The sequence below is a fragment of the Tripterygium wilfordii genome, chromosome 22 (genome assembly GCF_013401445.1).
Source record: "Tripterygium wilfordii isolate XIE 37 chromosome 22, ASM1340144v1, whole genome shotgun sequence".
Classification (NCBI taxonomy): domain Eukaryota; kingdom Viridiplantae; phylum Streptophyta; class Magnoliopsida; order Celastrales; family Celastraceae; genus Tripterygium; species Tripterygium wilfordii.
In genome coordinates, this window is record NC_052253.1 from 11,458,982 (window position 1) to 11,477,273 (window position 18,292).

An 18,292-nucleotide genomic window follows, 5' to 3' on the forward strand; every position below is an offset into this window, starting at 1 on the left:
TGTGTCACACCTCTCTCATATCCTTACTTGTTTTTTTTCATTCTTCTCAATTTTTTCAAATTAAAACATGGTATTAAAATAAAAATCATTTTTTTTGTCACCTCTCTCTTCTGACATCTCTCCTCTCTCTCCTCTCTTATACGAATCTCTCTCTCTCAAATTGGGTTCTTGGGTCTCAAATTGGAGATGTTAGTTATGAGAGATCATAGGTCTCTTCGCATTAACTGTTGAGAACTGTTCAGATCGTGGGTGAGAACGTTGGTTAGTGGACTCAACATTTACTCCACTTGTAACTGATATATTTATGAGCCCTTGATAGTGGGCGTGCTCTTCATACCAAGCATACATGCTTGGTGGGGATTTTAAGGGAGGCTCCTCAATCATGCCGAGGTGCTCTTCTTCTCTCCCTATTTGTATGCTCTTAGGGACTCTTTGTCCTCTCGTCGACTCTTGGTCCTCTTGTAAACTTTTGGTCTTTAGAATAATGAGCATATATGTGTGTTCGGATGGCACACCATAGGTAGCTCTTCGGGATAGTGAGCATGTGTGCTCAGATGAGACACCAAGGGTGGCTCTTCGGTCTTGCCGAGGAGCTCTCCTCCTTGTCTTGTTGGATGCTCGTCCTAGGGTCACCCTTTGCACCAAGTGTTAATTAAGACATGTAACGAATTTTAAGAAGAGGTCATTTTGGTATCATCAGTTAGTCCATCCAGAAAGCTGTCGACAGTTGAAGATAGCGAGCTGCTAGTGAACTAAACTTCCATGGCTGTGGATGTAAATTCAGTGGTTTTGAGTAGGAGAGTAGTAGAGGAGAGAGGATGAGACAAGAGAGAGAGAGAGAGTATTATTATTTTTTAAACGTAAATTGGTGCAAATACTCTTATATATATTGCTCTCAAATTTTGTCACGTCATTTCCATTATATGTTAATAACATAAACACAAGCAGAGAGTTGTCATTCATGCATTGCGAGCTAATAAAACATAATTATTCCTAACCCATCAGTTTTCATGACCCAGGTCAGCAAACAGCATGGAAAGAGCATTTATTCCAAAGAAGGGAAAAAAAAATTGTGCCTAATTTGACCATAACTTCTATGCAAGTAAGTATACAACCATACATATGCTTGTATATATGTATTTTGCACGTTTAATGAAATCATATATGCATTCAACTATGAATGGAAGATGAGCTGTTATTTACATCGATATGAAACTGTTTTCATATCGATATTATTATTATTATTATTATTAGGATCCAAAAGGTGCCCTATGAGGTATGCCTTTTCTTCTCCTTGAATTGGTATGAGTTGGAGGAGGCGTGCTTGATGAGTACCTTATCTCTTCACGCAATTCTTCTTCTTTTGATGATGTCAACAACAATCTTCTTCTTCTTCCCTTCGCAGCCGTTCCTTCCTCCTCAACATTCTTCTCACTCAACATAAAGGTTGCACCACCTTTACTTTTCTTGATTCCGACTAACTAATCAAATTCAAACACAAAGCTAGCTCATCGATCGTGAATTTTAAGAGGAAAAAAAAACAAGCTAGCAAATTTTAAGAGTCCGTTTGATTTGTTTTTTATTTTTTATTTTTCATTTTTCATTTTTCAGAAAAAAATTTCTATTCTCAAGTGATTTTAGCTACTTTTTGTTTCTCATGTTTTTTTAAATTGGCAAACGAATGTGTTTTCAGGGTTATTTTTGTGTTTTCGGGGTTATTTTCTGAAAAATACATAGAAAACAAGCACATCAAACAAACCCTAATTAAAGACAATTTCGATGATCGATTGACAAAAAGATATATAAACCATATATATGTATATTTATAAAAGCACATTTTGATATAATTAAAAATAATAATAATGTGGGGGAATCGAAATCTAACCTTGCATCCCAAAGAACAGAAACGGAGGAGATCCAAGAGACCTCTCCCACATATTTCGCAGACATGAGAGACTCCTTTACTGCTATTGCTCTTGGGTTGTGGTCTTTCGTTCAAAAACAAAACTCTCGCACTGTTTATCACATAAGTTTGAACTCCAGTGATGTCCAACACCTTTTGAATCTCATCAACCCTAACCACATCGTGATACGACAACCGTCTGATCTGCACACATAACCCATTTAATTATCAGAAAAATGCATGTTCAAGAAGAAAAATAAGATTGAAGAGTCAAATAACTCTACGTATACTTGAATGACTGGATGATCTTTGTGTCGCGATGACCGGCAGAAGCAGCAAAACGCGCCGTTTTTGCAGTCAGGGCAATACATGTTGCATTCGTTCTTTGGTGAATCTTGGTGTCTAGGGCAAACGGTGAAGAACGATGTTGACAACAGAGATTCGAGCCATTGTGGCACCACCAGTTGCACTTGGTCCTGTTTGGATTACAGCCAGGCCAAAGAAAATCAAAACAAAACGAAGTGGGTCAAGAAAATAAATAAAAATCAATGTGTATAGTGTATGTATATATATCTTGACATTCAATTTTTTTATGGAACAAAAAGAGCACAATCACTTAGTGTCCTGGCAGTACCATTATCAACGTTGAATAATGGTCTAATGGAGAATCCACGGACGGAGCGAGAGGAGGGGGGCGAGGATGAGGGTGGGGGGCGGGGAGAGAGAGAGAGAGATGAGGGATTAAAGAAAAATAAAATTCATCAACATAACAATAATGGGGGAGCAAAAGGACAATTGGGAGGAATAAAAATGTGATATATATAATTAAAGTGTAACGGTTCAGATCAAGGGGTGTTAGGTTAAAGTGGCTTTTGGACGGTTGGATTGAGAGAGATTAACAAAGAAGGTTTGTTTGGAGTTATAATAAAATATTTGTTATATTTTTGGAGAAATTGAGGGGATGAGAAGTAGAAGAAAGATGTGAGAAAGAATTTTAGTCCAATCCAAATGTATAGAGATTTTGTCTTTAAAAAGGGTCCTCTACTATTATTAAGAGTAATTCAGATCACATTTATAAATTACACGATGACTCTCACCTGACCAATGTGAGATATTTGTATTTATAACAGGTTTTTGGTTCTTCTTTGCCTCTTTCTAAGCCATTCTAAATGAAATCAGTGATTAGGCTTTGTTTGTCGGGTCAGATTATTTTATTTTAATAAAAAAAAAACTATTTACACACCCAAAAATAAATTAAACAAAAATTTGACATACATATTGATATATTGATTTTTATAATATATATATAGTAAGGCTTCAATACAGGCGCCCGTAACTTTTTTACGGGCATCACTCTATGTGAGAGTACCGGTGGGGCCTAAAACAATTGACGCCCGTAAATTTAAGCACGCACGATTTTTTTGCCTAAAAACAAAACTGAAAAAGGTTTTTTGACTTGTGGGGCTAACTGCTGTAAAACAATTGACGCCCATACATTTACGAGTGTTCGTGTGTATATATATGTGTGTACAGTACTAGGAGAGCCTAAATGTGTATTAATCTTATATTATAGCTCCTAGAATTGTTGATGTCAGATTGTTTTAATATTTAATTAGAATGATGTAATGAAGATAAACTCGCATTGGCCTATAAATGATAAATCTAAGAATTTTGTAAATAAAGAAAGTGAATGGAAATTAAAATATTTCTCTTGAACATGCAAACACATATACATACATAGATATATAAAAAGAAAACGATAACCCAAAGAAATGTCAAATGTGGATGCTCCAAGTAAACGCCATGTAATTAACCTTCCTTTGTTTGATCAACTAATATTGGGTAGATTCCTTTATGTGAGGATGAAGAAGCTAGCGCAAATGGAGCAACCTGGGGATCGAGGGTACTAATTTTTAATTTTTAGCTTAATTTTTTAACTTTATTTAGAAAAAACAATATCGTAATTACTATTTTAAAGTGAAATTTCAGTTTTAAGTTTTTTTTGTCCATGGTGATGACAATGAGATATGGATCAATTCTCTCTTTATCAATTACTGCCGTCCAAGGCCCACAAAAGCCCATGAATAGTTCACTGAACAATATCTCAATTCCCAAGGCTTAGGGCAAATGCAATGGTGAAGTGGTATTGGGCCAACAAAGATGTTGCCTTTTGCTGATGTGGTTGTATTGTAAAATGTGTTTTGCTTATGTGGCTATATTGGGATAAGTGTTTTGCTGATGTGGATGTATTGATATTTGATGTTTTGGTGTAGTTTTGTTGTGGATAATATGGAGGAATAGAATGTTGTTGGGTTGGGTGGAAAGATAAAGTGTGTGGGAAGAAAAAGTGTATAGAAATTTGTGTTTTGCTGATGTGGCTGACTTGACTTTTTGTGTAATAGAGGTGGGACCGGGCCAATAAAAATGTTGGCCCAGCAACCTAAATTCCATTGCATTTGCCCTTATCATAAATGGGCCTCAATGTGTCAGGACCCACATACAAAGCTAGCCTGGCAATTTATGGGTACAAGCCACAAGGTATGCCTATGCCTTGGTCGGCATGCAGGCATATTTTGGAGGCGGAGAAACAGACGGCAAAAGATTTAAAATGCATGGCTGGGTTACAAACCACTTTACGGTGCCACCAAAGTGACTAGAACTGGCCTTGTCATTCACTCACTCCTCTCATAGCTCTCAAAGAATTAAAAGAAATCAAGCCAGCCTTTCTTTGTCATATGAAAGATAATCACAACCAATTATTCAAAATTCCAACAAACGGAACAAAGAGCAGGCACAGAATTTTTTAAAATTTTTCTAATTATCGTTAGTTTTTTTACTTTAAACAAAGCTTTCTTATGCATTTGATTCCGACGACAAATCGTAAAATGCCACGTTTGATGACAATGCCATTGTCACTTTGCTTGATTTTTTGTTTTGGTACTGAAGGATGTTAAGTTTTTTTCTTCATTATTTAACAGTCTATCCTAATGAATAGTTTGATTTCTTCTGTGTTTAGTGCATGTATATATATATATATATATATATATATATATATCTATAAATAGAGTCTACTTTACTGCATGATTTGTTCATTCATTCTTCTGTGGAAGTGGCTTTGTGTCTGTGTTTTGTTTTTTTGGGATGGAGACCTTCCCTGTATGTTTTATTCTGACCCTTCTTTTCTGTGTCGCTCTGTCTCATGGAGGAATAGCCAGAAGACATGAGAGTACCGAAGATGGATTGGAGGAGTGGGGTTATGTTGAAGTTAGACCCAGTAAGCAACTAAGCATTTATTTATATTACCCAATTTCTATTTCTTAGATTTATTAAAAGGTTTGTTTTTGGGTGAAATTGTTTTGATCTTTGTGTCTTTGAATCTGTGTTGCAGAAGCACACATGTTTTGGTGGCTATACAGAAGTCCAAACAGAGTTGAAGATCCCTCCAAACCCTGGCCAATCATCCTCTGGTTGCAGGGTGGACCTGTAAGTACTTACATTTTGTAGATGAAATTATGATTCTTTTCATCCTCCATGAAAGAAACCAGAAATTAAAACAACTTTGTAATTCATTACCAACTTTCATTGTTTTTGACAAAAACAAAAAAAACAGGGTGCATCAGGTGTTGGTATAGGAAATTTTGAGGAAATTGGGCCTCTGGACACCAGTTTAAAACCAAGGAATTCAACTTGGTTACGAAAGGCTGATCTTTTATTTGTGGTATGTCAACCCAATACACCAATGTTTTTTTTTTCCGTTATTAAGAACTAAAATTGTGAATTTATCACGCCCGAGGTCGGGAGTTAAATTCTAAGCTAATGCCGCTATTTCTAAGTGGTTTGCGCTTAGCCTCGATCCAACTAATATGTCTTGCAGGTTTACGCATGCCCGTGTTTGGGTTTAATGGGCTGTCTAGAAGGCAAAAAATTGTGAATTTATGTTGGTGTTAATCTGATTTTTTTTTTGTTGGGCATAATGTAGGATAATCCAGTGGGAACAGGATACAGTTTTGCGGAGGACTCAAATTTGATTGTCAAAACGGACGAAGAAGCTGCAACTGATTTGACCAAATTGTTGGAGGAATTATTCAACACAAACGAGAGTTTACAAAAGAGTCCTCTCTACATTGTGGCAGAGTCTTATGGAGGAAAGTTTGCAATTACTCTCGGATTATCGGCACTGAAAGCCATCGAAACTGGCAAGCTAAAGCTTAAACTTGGAGGTAATTGCTTTAAATAGAAATATCAAGAGTGCGAACATAAGATTTGATTAGGACATACGAGAAATCTTGTGCTATAATTCTTTATGTTTCTTTGTTTCTAGGAGTAGCATTGGGGGATAGTTGGATTTCTCCTGAAGATTTTGTGGTATGAAGCGTTCAAAATATGAGTTATAATTTGCCAGTAATCTTACGGATCCATTGTTTTTTGTTCCAACTATCCCAAATGTTTGGATGGATATACACGATTTCATATTGATCATGTGCGTTTATCTCAGCATTTGGGATAGCTGGGATCCTTTGCATTTTCGATAATTTGCTCTCAAGCATCAGTTTATGAGTTTTAGAATCTGAATGCAGTTTTCTTGGGGTCCCCTTCTCAAAGATGTGTCGCGGCTTGACAACAGTGGTGTTAGGAAATCAAATAGGTTCACATTTCACTCTTCCTATACAAAATTATGATCATAGTTTGTGTCACATTGAAAGTCATCTGACAGAAGCCTTGAACAAACAGCCTAGCTCGGAAAATTAAGCAGCAAATCAGCAAAGGTCGTTACGTCGATGCAACAAATTCTTGGAGTAAACTTGAGGGAGTTATTAGCTCAAGCAGCAACCATGTGGTATTATTGCTTTCATAGTTTGTGGTATTATTGCTTAATTTCAACTGACCAGTGTTCGAATCCCCCTTCTCTGTTTAAAAAAAAAAACACAAGTGAAGTTAATTGTTTTGTGGATAATTTGCAGGATATTTACAATTTTCTTCTGAATTCTGGGGAAAGTTCAGGGTCTGTAACAACAACAGAATTATCGCAAGGAATGTCGATGAAGAGATACTCAAGATATTTGAGTTCACTGAGGGCTTTCCCTGGAGGGGCCGGTCTGGTTGGAGATTTGGATAGCTTGATGGATGGTGAAATTAGGAAGAAGCTGAAGATAATCCCACCTAATGTAACGTGAGTTCTTTGTTTGATTTTCCATCAATTATTTTCATTCACAAAAAAAAATCAAGCTAGTTCTTGATCATTGATTAAAGTATTGTCTTTGTCTTCGCAGATGGGGAGGGCAAGCAAATTTTGTTTTCTCAGCAATGGCAGGGGATTTTATGAGACCAAGAATTAATGAGGTAATGAAGTTGATTAGCATAGCAAATTCAAATATTTTTGTGAATGTTTAGTTGGAATGACGTTAGTGTTTGGCTTCATTAATCCAACCCACTTAAGAAAATGAGAGTCATTTCGACACATTATCCGTTTTGGGCATGCCCATGTTAGTCCGTACGGTTTTGCTTCTCAAGAGCCCTTTGGCTAGGAAAACACGTTCAGAGGAGATTTTACCTATTATATTTTGCACCTCACATATTCAAGTATTCTCGGCATGTGAGATTTAGAACACTGTAAAGACTTGTGACCCCGCTCACTACGTTATAAGAACCTAGCTTCCTGGAAGTTACTTCTTCTATGTCATATTCCTTATCTTTTACACCATAATATCCATATATGTTCTCTTGAGTATAAGAATATTTAACTCACTTGTTTATTTTATCTATTTAATGCAGGTTGATGAGCTCCTAAATAAGGGGGTCAGTGTGTCAGTGTACAATGGACAAGTATGACTTCCTTCTTCTTCTTCTTGGTTTTTCTCTGCCTCTCTCTGTTTTCACATAATGCAATATCTGTGTTTGTCTGTTTTATATAGCTTGATGTTATTTGTTCAACCATGGGGACTGAAGCTTGGATTGAGAAACTCAAGTAAGATTATCCTAGCAGACATAGATTATTTTTTGAAGAATAAATGTGATTTTTATATCTAATTTTATTATGTGCTTCCTTAGGTGGGAAGGGCTTGAAAGCTTTTTGAAAATGGAAAGGACTCCCCTGTTTTGTGGCAAAGAGAAGATTACAAAAGGATTCACCAAGTCATACAAAAACCTACACTTTTATTGGATTCTTGGAGCAGGCCACTTTGTAAGTCAAAACTGGCAACATCTCATCAAAACAGTCCTCTTCTTTTTTTTTTGCTAACCGATTGAGCCCAACGCCGACTGGACTAGTTCTACGCAAACCCGTCCAAAAGGTTAATTTGGTGAAGGCACGGCGCAAACCACATAAAAATAATGACGCCAACTTAGAATCGAATTCTTGACCTCGGATACGAGGGTGCTGATTTCAAAAAATTTCACTCATCTGCCATTGTTTTCTATGTTCGTTGGTTTTGCAGGTGCCAGTGGATCAACCCTGCATTGCATTGAACATGGTGGGTGCAATCACACAGTCTCTCGCCTAAAACAAGGGGGAGAATGATATTAATTTTTACAAGCAATAGAGTCTTGAGTGTTTGACTATATAGAGCACAGCATATGTACGCACAGTTACGGCTGGTTGTTTTACAAGAAATATTAGCTTCCATACTCTTTTCTCATCACCATTTTATTTGCAATTGTAAACAACAATTGAAGATTAACCACTAAAGGCAGTCTTCAGGGTCTGGGCCTGGTAATTGTATGGTGTTACAAGACTTGTAATCCCACATCGAATTGACGTAACCCAACTGAGCCCTTCTCACACAACCAAAGCGTTTTATGGGCTTAGGAATCAATGACGACGACTCAAGAATAATAAAGTCGTGCGGACCTTCGGCCCCAAACGAACAATATTGATGAGAAATTGCACATAAGTGATCACCAAACATTCAACAGAGTTAAAGTTACAAAGATATGTACAGGCAAATGGATATATTCTCATTGTCTTGTGAAATAGTATCAGATTTGAGTTGTTTTGGTTCCTCTGATTCTTTTTTTAATTGGAACAAAAATGAAAGTAAAATGAAATACTTTCTCGACCGATCAGGACAGATGAATAAGGCCAACTGGACTTCTCATGCCCACTTGACGAAACCATGTGCCAGACCATTACATGATTTGTGGGCCTATTTTAGGTCATATGGGCCACATATTGATAGGCTCACCTTAAGTGGGCCTCATTGCTGTCATAAATATCAAATCTCAACCAACCACCTCACTGGTCGTTGGTCCTAAGAGTGTGTTTGGATTGAGAGATTTGGAGGGAAGAGAAAGGAAGGGAAATAGAGTTTCCTTCCAATTCCCTTGTTTGGATAGTTTATTAAAAATTAAGGGGAGGGATTTGAGGAGATTTGGGAGGAAGATTTCATTAAATTTTGTCAAAATTCTTTCTCTCCAAAATGGAGTCATTTGGAGGGAAGGGATTACTAATTAAGCCATTTGTAAGTAAAATATCTATTTTACCCTTGTACATAATAGTTTAACATAAAAATAAGGATAAATTAGTAAATTAAACAAATTTTCGTTCCTTCTTTTTTTTTATCTACCCAAACATGGGGGAGAGAAAAATAGTCGCCCTTCCCCTCTCTTCCCTCCCCTCCCTTCCCCTCCCCTCCCCCCAAATCCCTCAATCCAAACACACTCTAAGACAACACCACAAACTTCTGAATACTAAGGTTTTGTTTGAATTGAAAAATGCAGAGTAGAGTGATTTATGGGAGTTGTTGAGTGTTAGTTACAAAAACACTCTTATTAAAATTGGAATGAGTGAAAAATTTTATGGATAATTTTGAAAATAATGATCAAACTTTTCTATCACCTCACAAATCCCTCAAATTGAGAGATTATAAATGTAGGGTTGGAGAGTTAAGTAAGGAAAAACTTCCCTCTCGTTTACCTTACTTAACTGTCTCTCCTACAATCCAGTTCATGGAATTGTTGATCGTAGTGGTTAATTGTTGATCGTAGTGGTTAAAAAATAACAAAGATTTCACATAAGTCACATTTAAAATCAAATTTTAATCTCCAAGTTGTTAAATAATGGTTCATATTAGAAGTATTATCTAATATCTAAAAGGTCTGAGAAAAGTATTACTGGTGTGGATTGATTATTTTTGTATGAGGTATTTTTTGGGTACCTAGGTAGTTGATATATAAGGGTTGAGAACCCTAGCCGAATGTATTAAGCAATTTCTGAAAACAATTGCAAACCCCGAAGACGTAGGTATATTATCAAACTTTATAAATCTTTGTGTTCTTCTTCTATCTTTTCTATTGATTCTCTTTATTGTTCTATAATATGTGATTATCTATGAGGATTGAGGAACATGTTTTACAAAATAAGTTGAAGTTACTCCTCCCTCCTTAACCCTACTCACTTAACTCTCTAAAACATCAATACAACCACTAGCAGACCCATCAATCCAACTATCCAAGCCCGCCCTAAAGAAAGAGGAGGAGCGGTGCAACCTCAGGTTTCTATTCCTTTCTCCAATGGAACTAGATTACGTGTGTTTGACCCTGAAATGGTCTCAATCTATACAATCTGTCAACTAGAGTTTCTTCCATTTGATATGTTCAAACCCAATTTTCGGTGACCTATCGAGCGAAAAGGGCAGCAACTCTATTTGGTATTTTGGATTCCCTGTGTCTTTCTCTCCCCTTTGTTGAGTAAATTTGTTGGTCTTTACTTCATTGTATCCATTGTTTTATTAATATACGTAGCTAGTGTCGGGCAACGTCGGAGATATTTTGGATGGGACACAGCGTCCACTTTAGAATGGGATATATTTAGTTGGATAAGCGAGGTAAATAGTCATCATCTTTAATACGCGACCTAGTATGTCAAAAGTACCGAGTGAAATACACTCACTCCTCTTCACTGAGTGGCTTGTTCGTTCTCTGAAAGTGTCTTTTTGGATGGAGGCGTTCCGTGTATTTTTTGTTCTGTCTCTTCTTTTCTTTGTCTTTCCGTGTAATGGAGGAACATCCAGCAGAAGAACTGGGAGAACCGAGGATGGATTGGAGGAGTGGGGTTATGTCGAAGTTAGACCCAGTAAGACTTTTCTTCGTTTATAAGAACCCAATTTGCAATTCTTAGATCTATTGAATTTTGGTTGAAATGTATTGTTTTTAGTCTTTTGTGTTCTGTGAATTTGTTTGCTTGCAGAAGCGCATTTGTTTTGGTGGTTCTATAGAAGTCCTTACAGAGTTGAAGAACCCCCCAAACCCTGGCCAATCGTTCTCTGGTTGCAGGGTGGACCTGTAAGTGCTAAATTTTTGTGTATGAAAAACATCAAGTAGCTAGTGACTCTCTTCATCTTCCACAAATGAAACCTAGATATTAAAGCACTTTACGATTCATTATAAGCACATAAAGTTAATGTTGTTTCCTTTCTTTCTTTCTTTCCTTTTTTTTTTCTTTTGACGAAACACAGGGCACGTCAGGTATTGGTTGTGGGGATTTTCTGGAAATTGGGCCCCTGGATGTCAACTTAAAGCCAAGGAATTCAACTTGGTTGCAAAAAGCTGATCTCTTGTTTGTTGTATGTTAATGACCTCTTCTTTCTTTTTAATCCATTTTTCCTTGTCGAAGAGAATTCAAATTGGGAGTATTGTTGGGTTTTGGTCTAATTTAGGATAGTCCAGTTGGAACTGGATACAGCTATGTGGAGGACACAGAGCTGCTCGTGAAAACTGAGGAAGAGGCTGCAATTGATATGACTAAATTGTTAGAGGAGATATTCAACAGAAATGAGAGCCTACAAAAGAGTCCTTTGCATATTGTAGCAGAGTCTTACGGAGGAAAGTTTGCAGTCACTCTTGGATTAGCGGCCCTGAAAGCCATTGAAGCTGGCAAGTTAGAGCTTAAACTTGGAGGTAATTGCTTAACTAGAAGTTCTAAGGAATGTGAAATGAACTTAAAAGTAATGGAATTCTATACATTCGGTTGACATTCTTAATTTTTCTCTTGTATTAGGAGTGGCATTGGGCAATAGTCTGATTTCCCCTGGAGATTTGGTGGTACGTTGGGTTAAAAATATGAGTTATATTCTCGAGAATTAGTGTTCTAATTTGGAATCTGAATGCAGTTATCTTGGGGTCCCCTCCTCAAAGATGTTTCGCGGCTTGACAATAATGGTTTAAAGAAATCGAATAGGTCCTTATTTACACTTCTCGAGCATATTAGTCTATAATCATACAATTTGTTTAAAATTCATATTCATCTAATAGAAAAGAAACCTCTGTTTGCAAAAACAGCATGGCTCAGCAAATTAATCAGCAAATCAGCGAAGGTCGTTATCTTGATGCAAGGAATTCTTGGAATGAACTTATTGCAGTGATTAGATCTAGCAGTGACTATGTGGTATGGTTTTTTTCTTTATCACAGTGTTTTCTTCCTGATATCATCGATGGGTGTAGCTGAAATTCAATTACTAAAGTCAGTTGTTTTTTTCTGGATACTTTTGCAGGATTTTTACAATTTTCTTCTGGATTCGTCAATGGACCCGTTGTTTCCAGTAGAACGAGGATTATCTACAAGAATTGCGATGAATAGATACTCTAGATACCTGAGTTCTGTTAGCCCCGAAGATATAGTTAACTTGATGAATGGTGAAATTAGGAAGAAGCTTAAGATAATCCCCTCTAGTGTTATGTGAGTTCCAATAATAAAAAGAGTTCAATTAATCTTTGATCTATGATTAGAATCTGAATGATAATTGTCTGTCTCTTCAGATGGGTAAGGAAGGCTCTTGATGTTAACTCAGTGTTGGCTGGAGACTTTATGAGATCAAGGATTAATGAGGTAATGAAGCTGATTAGGATTACCAATTCAAATATTTTGTGAATGTGTGTAGTTGGAAGGTAGATATAGTTTTTGGGTTTCATTAATCAAGTCCACCCAAGATAATGAGACAGAAGGTCATGTGCAGATATTAAACGAACTTATCGTAGATTTTTTTTCGTTGATGTCTTTAGTCCATGTAAATTCTGAGCATTTGGATTTCCTCAAGTATTTTGGCTTGGCAAGTCACATAGTTTATATGTATAATACACACACACACACACACATATATGGAGAGTCGAATTCCGATTCTCTGACGAGAAGAATTCATCCATGGGTGGTTCCATCTTCCATCTTAATTTAGGCATTTAGCTTATTTACGTATCTATTGAATGCAGGTTGACGAGCTCCTACAGAAGGGGGTCAATGTGGCAGTGTACAATGGGCAAGTATGTCTCTTGTATCTTTTCAACCAGTATTAATTACTGACACCATATGTACTGGACAGGCCCTTAAATACTTGGATCCTTTTCCACTGGAGAACTCAGCCACTTAGTAAAAAATTAAAAATACTTGTTGTTTTAAGGGACTGGTTGAAATAATAATTTTACTTGCATAATTGGATCGCTATCACATTGAACTTTACATATAATGAATTGTTTCTCTGTATTTGTTGTAGCTTGACCTTACTTCTTCGACAAGGGGGACTGAAGCTTGGATTAAGAAACTCAAGTAAGAGTCTAACTGTATAGGTTTGAGCTTCCTTTTCTTTTTTGACACAAATTCATACCAAGCAATTAGAAGAAAAAGAGTGTATTTTATATCAGAAGTTCTATGTTTTTTTTAGGTGGGAAGGGCTTCAAAGCTTTTTGAGTATGGACAGGACTCCTCTGTATTGTGGGGAGGAGATGATTACAAAAGGATTCACCAAGTCATATAAAAATCTACACTTTTATTGGATTCTTGGAGCAGGCCACTTTGTAAGTCAAAAACTGGCACTTGGTCATTTTTTTGGTATTAATCGGTGTGTGAGAAACTCAGGATGGTACAGAGCTTCCACATAGTCTGAGCCTGACATGGACATGGTAGATCTAACAGGTGCCATTGTTTTCTTAATGGTTTGGTTTTACAGGTGCCAGTGGATCAACCCTGCATTTCATTAGATATGGTGGTTGCAATCACACAGTCTCCTGCTGCGTGAAGATCATGTTAATTTCGGAAACAATAATAATGACTAGATTAAGATCAAATAAATCATTCTCTATCATCAATTTCATCATGTATGGGTTGCTACACCTGTTTGTTTCTTTTTCTTTTTTTTTTTGAGTGCAAGGGAAGGGGATGGGGAGTCTCGAGAAGGGGGATGGCCGGATGGGGAAGACTCGAACTCGAGACTTCTGTGAGATACCACACACATAAGTGTCATTTAAACTACTTGTGGTTCTTACTGCTACATATGTTGTATGCATTGTTTTTATTAATATAAATAATTAGTTGTCAAAAGAAAATCACATATTCTTTTGAGTCCAACAAAAAAGACAGACACTTTATTTGTGTCATTATGCAACCACACAGCCTCTAAATGCATGCATTGTGGTATGGTGTATATATATACATATATTGTATTTCACCTGGCCCCAGTGAAATAATAGATCTGCCACTGCAAGGAAAGAGTCTGAGTATGTGAGGAGTACCACCCTTACTCAATCTACTTGAATAGGAGTCATAGACCCTTAGTCTTACTTGGATACTTAGAAGACATGTTCACATTTACTCGGAAAGAAGGCAAAGTTTCCGAGTTGATGAATGAAGATGATAAAACAAAAAAGAAAAAGAAAAAGAGTTATTTACTTATATATATTCCGTCCCTATATCTTTTTATTAGGTCTCAGATTTTCAAAAAGAAACGACAAATATAGAAATTGAATTAAATATTTTCTATTTCCTTATAGACATCTAATTTAAGGAATTATAAATATGGATAAATAAAGAGAGTAGAGTGGGATTCACTCATTTATTACACCATACCAATCCCCCTCTCCAATCCAAACATCATGGAACTGTTACCAAATTCATGTGTGTTCGTAAATTCGTATACGTAGCTAGTGTGGCTGTGTGGTGCAACGTCGGACATATTTTAGCTAGCCGACCATGCTTTTCACAAGACTAAATATGGCTGGGACGCTGGGTCCACTTTAGTTCTATTTAAAACGCAGCCTACCATACCAAAAGTACCGAGTGAAGAAATTTATACACTCACTCCTCTTCACTGAGTGGCTTGTTCGTTCTGTGGAAGTGTCTTTTTTGGATGGAGGCGTTCCGTGTATTTTTTGTTCTGTCTCTTCTTATCTTTGTCTTTCTGTGTAATGGAGGAACATCCAGCAGAAGAACTGGGAGAACCGAGGATGGATTGGAGGAGTGGGGTTATGTCGAAGTTAGACCCAGTAAGACTTTTCTTCGTTTATAAAAACCCAATTTGCATTTCTTAGATCTATTGAATATTTTTGGTTGAAATGTATTGCCTTTAGTCTTTTGTGTTCTGTGAATTTGTTTGCTTGCAGAAGCGCATTTGTTTTGGTGGTTCTATAGAAGTCCTTACAGAGTTGAAGAACCCACCAAACCCTGGCCAATCGTTCTCTGGTTGCAGGGTGGACCTGTAAGTACTAAATTTTTGTGGATGAAAAACATCAAGTAGTGATTCTCTTCATCTTCCACAAATGAAACCCAGATATTAAAGCACTTTACGATTCATTATAAGCACATAAAGTTAATGTTGTTTCCTTGCCGCCTTCTTTTTTTTTCTTTTGACAAAACACAGGGCACGTCAGGTATTGGTTGTGGGGATTTTCAGGAAATTGGGCCTCTGGATGACAACTTAAAGCCAAGGAATTCAACTTGGTTGCAAAAAGCTGATCTCTTGTTTGTTGTATGTTAATGACCTCTTCTTTCTTTCTAATCTCTTTTTTTCCATGTCGAGGAGAAGTCAAATTGTGGGTATTGTTGGGTTTTTGGCCTAATTTAGGATAATCCAGTTGGAACTGGATTCAGTTACGTGGAGGACACAAAGCTGCTTGTGAAAACTGAGGAAGAGGCAGCAATTGATATGACTAAATTGTTGGAGGAGATATTCAACAGAAATGAGAGCCTGCAAAAGAGTCCTTTGTACGTTGTAGCAGAGTCTTACGGAGGAAAGTTTGCAGTCACCCTTGGATTAGCGGCCCTGAAAGCCATTGAAGCTGGCAAGTTAAAGCTTAATCTTGGAGGTAATTGCTTAACTAGAAGTTCTAAGGAATGTGAAATGAACTTAAAAGCAATGGAATTCTATACATTTGTTTGAGATTACTACCTAGGTTGAAATTTCTTAATTTTTCTCTGGTATTAGGAGTGGCATTGGGCGATAGTTGGATTTCCCCTGCAGATTTTGTGGTATGTTGGGTTAAAATATGATTTATAGTCTCGAGAATTAGTGTTCTAATTCAGAGCCTGAATACAGCTATCTTGGGGTCCCCTTCTCGAAGATGTTTCGCGGCTTGACGAGAATGGTTTAAAGAAATCGAATAGGTCCTTATTTACACTTGTTGAACATAGTAAACTATAATCATACCACATGTTTAAAAATCATATTCATCTAATAGAAAAGAAACCTCTGTTTGCAAAAAACAGCCTAGCTCAGCAAATTAATCAGCAAATCAGCGAAGGTCGTTATCTTGATGCAAAGAATTCTTGGAATGAACTTACTGGGGTGATTAGATCTAGCAGCGACTATGTGGTATGGTTTTTTCCTGTATCACAGTCTTTTTTCTTCTTGATATCATCGATGGGTGTAGCTGAAACTCAGTTACTAAATTTAGTTGTTTTTCTGGATACTTTTGCAGGATTTTTACAATTTTCTTCTGGATTCCTCAATGGACCTGTTGTTTCCAATAGAACGAGGATTATCTACAGGAATTGCAATGAATAAATACTCTAGATACCTGAGTTCCATAGGCCCCGAAGATATAGTTATCGTGATGAATGGTGAAATTAGGAAGAAGCTTAAGATAATCCCCGCTAATGTTATGTGAGTTCCAATAATAAAAAGAGTTCAATTAATCTTTGATCTCTGATTAGAATATGAATGATAATTGTCTTTGTCTTTTCAGATGGGTAAGGAAGGCTGTTGATGTTGACTCGATGTTGGCTGGAGATTTTATGAGACCAAGGATTAATGAGGTAATGAAGTTGATTAGGATTGCCGTAGTTGGAAGGTAGATATAGTTTTTGGGTTTCATAACTTTCATTAATCAAATCCACCTAAGATAATGAGACAGAAGGTCATGTTGAATTTCGATTCTCAGACTAGAAGAATTCATCCATGGATGGTTCCATCTTCAATCTTAATTTAGCATATTTTTCGTATCTATTAAATGCAGGTTGATGAGCTCCTAAAGAAGGGGGTCAATGTGACTGTGTACAGTGGCCAAGTATGTCTCTTGGATCCTTTTCAATCAGTATTAATTACTATCACCATATGTAATGGACAGTCCTTTAAATACTTGGATCCTTTTCCACTGGAGAACTCAGCCACTTAGTGAAAAATTAGAAATACTTGTTGTTTTAAGGGACTCTGGTTGAATAAGAATTTTACTTGCATAATCAGATTGCTGTCAAAAATTGACCTTTACATATAATGAATTGTCTCTGTATTTATTGTAGCTTGACCTTCTTTGTTCAACAAGGGGGACTGAAGCTTGGATTAAGAAACTCAAGTAAGAGTCTTAACTGTTTAGGTTTGAGCTTCCTTTTCTTTTTTGACGCAGATTCATACCAAGCAATTAGAAGAAAAAGAGTGTATTTATATATCTGAAGTTGTGTGTGTTTTTAGGTGGGAAGGGCTTCAAAGCTTTTTGAGTATGGACAGGACTCCACTGTTTTGTGGGGAAGAGAAGATTACGAAAGGATTCACCAAGTCTTATAAAAATCTACATTTTTATTGGATTCTTGGAGCAGGCCACTTTGTAAGTCAAAAACTTGCACATTGCAACAAAACAATCTTTTTCAATCTCATCATAGCTGCATGTGCATGTCCACGTCCACAGTTTGTCATTTTTTCGTATTAATCGGTGTGGGAGAATCCCTGCATACCTGCAATGGAAGTCACTGCAGTGACTATTACAGATCCCACATTGGTAAACAATGGAACGTCTGTAATTAAAATTGTAGCACATAGCCTGATGAGCCTGACATCGACATGGAAGATCGAACAGGTGCTGACTTCAAAAAATTTCACTCATCTGCCATTGTTTTCTTTATGGGTTGGTTTTGCAGGTGCCATCGGATCAACCCTGCATTGCATTAGCCATGGCGGTTGCAATCACACAGTCTCCTGCTGGGTGATTGGGTGAAGATCCTGTGGATTTCGGAAGCGATAATAATGACTTGATTAAGATCAAAATACACTAAATCATTCTGCATTACCAATTTTTCATTGTCAGCCAAGCTTTAATATTTTCTATTGCATAATAAAGTACTCAAATCCAACAAGAATTTACGAGCATCACCCAAACACAAACTAGATAAAAGCAAACTTGGGTTTGAAAAAACAATCA

At 36.8% G+C, this 18,292-nt stretch overlaps 4 protein-coding genes across 5 annotated transcripts; 3 read left to right on the forward strand and 1 right to left on the reverse strand.

Annotated features, from left to right (window-relative positions):
• Positions 1 to 1,070: 1,070 nt before the first annotated feature.
• Positions 1,071 to 2,361, reverse strand: LOC119991817 (uncharacterized protein At3g50808-like). Its single transcript, XM_038838300.1, has 3 exons — positions 2,194 to 2,361; positions 1,886 to 2,107; positions 1,071 to 1,481 (listed from the first exon to the last, which is right to left on the reverse strand). Exons 1-3 carry the CDS (start codon positions 2,272 to 2,274, stop codon positions 1,251 to 1,253), a joined length of 534 nt encoding a protein of 177 aa, XP_038694228.1. The 5' UTR covers positions 2,275 to 2,361; the 3' UTR covers positions 1,071 to 1,250.
• LOC119991816 (serine carboxypeptidase-like 51) lies at positions 1,082 to 8,508 on the forward strand. Of its 2 annotated transcripts, XM_038838299.1 has the most exons (14): positions 1,082 to 1,254; positions 5,103 to 5,177; positions 5,292 to 5,386; positions 5,514 to 5,621; positions 5,883 to 6,123; positions 6,225 to 6,268; positions 6,481 to 6,548; positions 6,635 to 6,740; positions 6,865 to 7,073; positions 7,174 to 7,243; positions 7,676 to 7,726; positions 7,816 to 7,868; positions 7,952 to 8,084; positions 8,338 to 8,508. In XM_038838299.1, the coding sequence occupies exons 1-14, from the start codon at positions 1,188 to 1,190 to the stop codon at positions 8,401 to 8,403; spliced, it is 1,386 nt and encodes a 461-aa protein (XP_038694227.1). In that variant the 5' UTR covers positions 1,082 to 1,187; the 3' UTR covers positions 8,404 to 8,508. The 2 variants fall into 2 exon arrangements, with proteins under 2 accessions (XP_038694227.1, XP_038694226.1); XM_038838298.1 differs by lacking the exon at positions 1,082 to 1,254 and having other exon boundaries at positions 5,045 to 5,177.
• A 2,236-nt stretch (positions 8,509 to 10,744) lies between these two features.
• Positions 10,745 to 14,010, forward strand: LOC119991814 (serine carboxypeptidase-like 51). Its single transcript, XM_038838296.1, has 13 exons — positions 10,745 to 10,973; positions 11,088 to 11,182; positions 11,356 to 11,463; positions 11,557 to 11,797; positions 11,898 to 11,941; positions 12,010 to 12,077; positions 12,179 to 12,284; positions 12,391 to 12,575; positions 12,656 to 12,725; positions 13,103 to 13,153; positions 13,384 to 13,436; positions 13,552 to 13,684; positions 13,837 to 14,010. Exons 1-13 carry the CDS (start codon positions 10,760 to 10,762, stop codon positions 13,903 to 13,905), a joined length of 1,437 nt encoding a protein of 478 aa, XP_038694224.1. The 5' UTR covers positions 10,745 to 10,759; the 3' UTR covers positions 13,906 to 14,010.
• Positions 14,011 to 14,919: 909 nt separating this feature from the next.
• Positions 14,920 to 18,227, forward strand: LOC119991815 (serine carboxypeptidase-like 51). The gene is made up of 13 exons (XM_038838297.1): positions 14,920 to 15,148; positions 15,266 to 15,360; positions 15,523 to 15,630; positions 15,727 to 15,967; positions 16,087 to 16,130; positions 16,198 to 16,265; positions 16,368 to 16,473; positions 16,580 to 16,764; positions 16,847 to 16,916; positions 17,117 to 17,167; positions 17,400 to 17,452; positions 17,569 to 17,701; positions 18,012 to 18,227. Exons 1-13 carry the CDS (start codon positions 15,013 to 15,015, stop codon positions 18,078 to 18,080), a joined length of 1,359 nt encoding a protein of 452 aa, XP_038694225.1. The 5' UTR covers positions 14,920 to 15,012; the 3' UTR covers positions 18,081 to 18,227.
• The last annotated feature ends 65 nt before the right edge of the window (positions 18,228 to 18,292 follow it).